Source organism: Triticum aestivum, chromosome 6A (assembly GCF_018294505.1).
Source record: "Triticum aestivum cultivar Chinese Spring chromosome 6A, IWGSC CS RefSeq v2.1, whole genome shotgun sequence".
NCBI classification, from domain to species: domain Eukaryota; kingdom Viridiplantae; phylum Streptophyta; class Magnoliopsida; order Poales; family Poaceae; genus Triticum; species Triticum aestivum.
Genome location: NC_057809.1, coordinates 16,218,289 through 16,222,693, shown reverse-complemented (window position 1 = coordinate 16,222,693; position 4,405 = coordinate 16,218,289). Strand labels below are relative to the sequence as shown.

Genomic DNA, 4,405 nt, shown 5'->3' with positions numbered 1-4,405 from the left:
GGCGCGCGCGCGCGCGGAATAGCAACGCCCATGAATGATATATCATGTTAATTGAAGTGGAACTGGAGCAATATAGCGTTTCCAACTCCTAATGCCATTTAGTTGTTTCATCTGAGTTATGGTTGAATTCATATATTTTTTTGAAGTTTGCAAATATGCTCTGTAATTCCAAAATAATTTCTGAAATTCCAAATTACAGTAAATACTTTAGTTACTCAGAGGCTTCCTAGCCAGTCAACAACTAGTGGGACAGGTCAATGTGATCTTGTTGTGGTCAAACCTGACATGATCGCCGGCGACTAGCATGTGGATGCCAATGTCCTTGTTTTGGGCTAACTCATGTCCAGAATGCTATGATTTATAATCGTTGCTGGACATTTGAATTTCAAATCAAACTTTATAAATTATGGTTTCAAAATGATGCTCAATTATGTGCGTCAACATCATTTGAAATATTATGTTGACATATTAGTCAATGCAGATGCTCAAATTTTGAAGTTTTTCAGCCAAACTTCACAACAGGAAGATTGGAGAGCCGATGACACAAGAGAAAAAAAAGGAGAAAGAGAACTGATCACGTACTTGTAACATTCAGACAAATTTGGTCTTCGATTCAGCGGTCAATTTCCAAACCCATGCAACAAAACATATCAGATCCATACTCAATTCTATAGCAACAATAGTTTAGGTGGGGTACAATCCAAGCAAAAGTCTTTAAATTCTAGCTTCACGGGATTCCTGCTGGGGCAAAATCCAGACCTAGTTGGCCGCGGCCCTGTTCCTGGGGGCAGCCTCGGTACCTGAATTAACAAGATGCAACAGAACGAAAACGCATCAGAAGTGCTTCAGATCTAAAAGGGTGTTTCCAGTGTTATATAACTTCTGATATAGATGTCTAAGGTACCTTCTCTGAAGTTGCTCTTGAACCTGCGAGGCACGTGGCGCATGTACCTCATCCTTCCAGTGCCGGTGGTCTTGCGCCTGATGGCTTTCACACTCCAGTTGTCTGAAGATATGAACAGGTCACTGTGTTAGCACTGAGCCAATCAAAAACAACAAAAATGGCAAAAGCACAAATTTTTAATCATAGTAGACGATCAGTAAACACTGGACCATGCAAATAAAGTGCTATCCAATGAGAACAAAGAACATAATATTAAATATACATAAAGAACCACATGAATAGCGAACACAAAACAATAAGCTTTCTGGTTGTTAAATAGCTGAAGTTTCACTTAGGGTAATAAGTAGTAACAGTCATGGTCAGGTAACAGCCATGATCATGATCAAAAGAAGTGACAATTGGTAGTTAAGACAACACATTTGAAAATATTTAGAGGTAAGCTTGGTACAAGTCAGAGAAAACAAGTGCAATAAGATTGCAAAACAGAAGGCAAAGGACAATTTTGGATGGAGAAATCAAAGAGAAAACTAGAAAACATGGTCCTGTCATATTGCGGCAATCATCAGACTTACAAATTGCATCAAGCAATGCACAAGAAAACAAGAACGTGAGAAGAATTGGATTTTTAAAAGACAAAGGTTATTACAGGATAAAGCATGGGGAAATCATCAGACATTAAACCACGAATCACGGGAGTGTAACTCCTGTCATATTGTTGCAGTTTTTCATCATCACTTGAACCACAAATGAAATCAGGCAACGCAGAAAGATAGAAACTACAAATGGTAAATATCTCTGTTGTTTACATAGTTCGACTTTTAAACTCATTGTAGCAAAATTATATTTGTCGTGAAGATAGGACGTGGATAGCATAGAAAGGCACAAACATATCAGGGTGGTGAGGTATCATCAGAGACTTAAATACTAAGAATCAGGGGAGCATTGCCCCATCATATTGTTGCAGTTTATTCCTCATCACTTGACCCTCACACATATAAGCATGCATGGACAACAAGAAAACAGGCTATAACAATTCATGGTTTGACATCTATGGATAAGAAATGCAGACATTATAGCTCAGAATATGAAATATCTTCTCATCAATGCCAAATGGCATCTCCGAAGTCTGACATGCGTTGTAGATTTCATGATTCATCACAGCATTTTGCAAACAACGGAAACAGCACCGCCAAGAATCTCGTGAACACAGACATCATCATTCACTAGATATGCATCCAACAAGCTACATGAACAGGATATGCCGAAAAATTATGACCCGAGATAACGGATCAGCTGGTTGCATCTCAATTCGAACGACCACGGCGGGACGCCAACCGCATCCTAATGCGGCGAATCAAACCTACGCGCAGGAGCAGCGCCCTCCGTGGCACCCACATGAGGACGCGCAACATCAAGAACGTGGCGCATGACACAACAGACCTGGAGATCTAGAACGGAGGGAGGAGGAGGGGCGAGGGGGAGTGGGGGAGCTTACACTTGCGGATGCGGGCGGCGGGGTAGCCGCACGAGGAGCAGGTGCTCTTCTGGAGGTGGAAGCTGCGGCGGCCGCAGCGGATGCAGAGCGTGTGGGTCTTGTTCCGGCGCTTGCCGAAACTGCCGGTACCCTTCGTCTGCAAAAACAAAACCACGGCGAGAAGAGAGGGTCAGCGACAGGCGACGACGGAGAGGCGGCGCCGGCGGGGAGGCGGGGACGTACCATCGCTTAGGGTTGGAGGAGACGAGCGAATGGGAGTGGCGGCGGCGGTGGAGGCGGAGTGGCGCAAACCCTACCGCGCTTTATAAGGGGGCGGAGCCGACGGGGTGCCGTGGTGGGCTTTCTTTGTCTGTTGGATTGTTGGGCCGTGAGAACGAGGGCGCTGCATTTCCTCCATCTCGTTTCAGCACAAGCCCAATTGCCCAACCAGGTACCGCTAAAAAAAACAATGTGCCCAATCAGGTGCTTGTTTGAAGAAAAGAAAACCTTCGCGTGCACATCTAAAAAAAATGTACTGCTAAAAGAAAAATCTAAAAAGGAATTAAACCTAAAAAATCTTTAAAATGTCAAGAAAATAAGTGTCTCTTTCCCCCAAATGTTGAAAAGCTAACATCAGATTTTGAACGCAATATCCATCATCAAATCAATAGCACGGATCGCAAAGTTGCCAGCGTGACGTTTGTGTGGTGATGAGCGTTCGCTCCTTAACACACATCGTGCGAACGAATACTTTGTTTTCACTTGGATCAAGAGGGAAATGAGTTACTTTATCCTCATTGTGGAATATTACCGACATCCTTTTTCATCCCTCGGCGGAGCACCACCCCACCTCTCTGTTTCCGAGACACTAGTGCCAACGTAGAAGTGCGGTGAGCTATCATCCAACGTTGCCAGGTCCGGCCCGTGTAAGGATGGGCGCGGATTAGAGGCGGAGGCGAAGCTCCCTCCGATGTTGACGGTGTCATGACCCGACCCGTGGGTTTGAGACAGTAGCGGAGGTGGTGGCGGCTGCTAGAAAGACGACGAGCCGACTTCCCACTCGGATCCGGAGATGCTCAGCAACAACAAAGGGAGCGCGTGAGATGGTGGTGACTGGCGCTAGTACGAGGGGGCGACCTGGATCCTCATTGGGATAGAAAGTGCGGCTAGTCAGGAGGTGCTGGTGGCGGCTGGCGGAGTTGCCCCCGCTGTGAGTTCCTTATCTGAATACTAGAAAAGGTCCGTTCTAGAGCAGAAGGTTGTCATCTTTGCAACTCGAATAAATAGTGTGCAACTCCATTAGTTTCTTTCAGAACTGCAAGGCAAATCATCTACGGAGTCGTTTACCACTGCAACAAAGTTGTTAGGTATTAGTGGCACAAATGTAGAATTGCGGACTATTTATCTTCAAACCAGCAAAAAAATCATGGTTATGGCCAAAGTGTCACTATGAAAGAGATCTCTTTAATCATGTTAGAAATACATTCAAATGGCTATATATGGAACATGAAAAGCACCGAAAACATATTAAATTATTGAACAACTCATGTTTTGTAAAGCAGGTTAAATTCACATTCGTGAATCAATCTCTGGTTGGATGGTTAGGAGTACATTGGCATCCGTTGCCCATTATAGTTCAAGTCCCCCTAGACTTGACATTGGTGCTCACATTTTTTGAATTTATTTCAGGCCTTTCTACCCATAACCGCGGGCACAACTTTCGAAAGTTTAAATCCCTGCAGGGGTGTCCCAACTTAGCCCATCACAAGCTCTCACGGTCAACGAAGGATATTCCTTCTCCCAAGACAATCCGATCAGACTCGGCATCCCGGTTACAAGACATCCTCGAAAATGGTAAAACAAGTCCAGCAAAGCCACCCAGATGTGCCGACAAATTCCGATAGGAGCTGCACATATCTCGTTCTCAGGGCACACCGGATGAGCAAGACGTCGGGTAGGCCAGCCCAGAGTTGCCCCTGGTAGCCATCGAACATCGCTCAGTTTGGGCCAACACTTAGACAAGCACT

The 4,405-nt window shown here is 44.9% G+C and overlaps 1 protein-coding gene, 2 non-coding genes and 1 pseudogene across 3 annotated transcripts; all 4 read right to left on the bottom strand.

Moving 5' to 3' along the window:
* Window positions 1-579: 579 nt before the first annotated feature.
* On the bottom strand, window positions 580-2,690 carry LOC123131699 (60S ribosomal protein L37-2). Its single transcript, XM_044551376.1, has 4 exons — window positions 2,622-2,690; window positions 2,400-2,535; window positions 905-1,006; window positions 580-800 (listed from the first exon to the last, which is right to left on the bottom strand). The coding sequence occupies exons 1-4, from the start codon at window positions 2,622-2,624 to the stop codon at window positions 760-762; spliced, it is 282 nt and encodes a 93-aa protein (XP_044407311.1). The 5' UTR covers window positions 2,625-2,690; the 3' UTR covers window positions 580-759.
* Window positions 1,568-1,646, bottom strand: LOC123132769 (uncharacterized; annotated as a pseudogene).
* On the bottom strand, window positions 1,807-1,890 carry LOC123132767 (small nucleolar RNA Z199). Its single transcript, XR_006465031.1, has one exon. It is a non-coding gene; the product is annotated as a small nucleolar RNA Z199 (small nucleolar RNA).
* LOC123132788 (small nucleolar RNA R64/Z200 family) lies at window positions 1,978-2,071 on the bottom strand. The gene has a single exon (XR_006465051.1). It is a non-coding gene; the product is annotated as a small nucleolar RNA R64/Z200 family (small nucleolar RNA).
* Window positions 2,691-4,405: the final 1,715 nt, after the last annotated feature.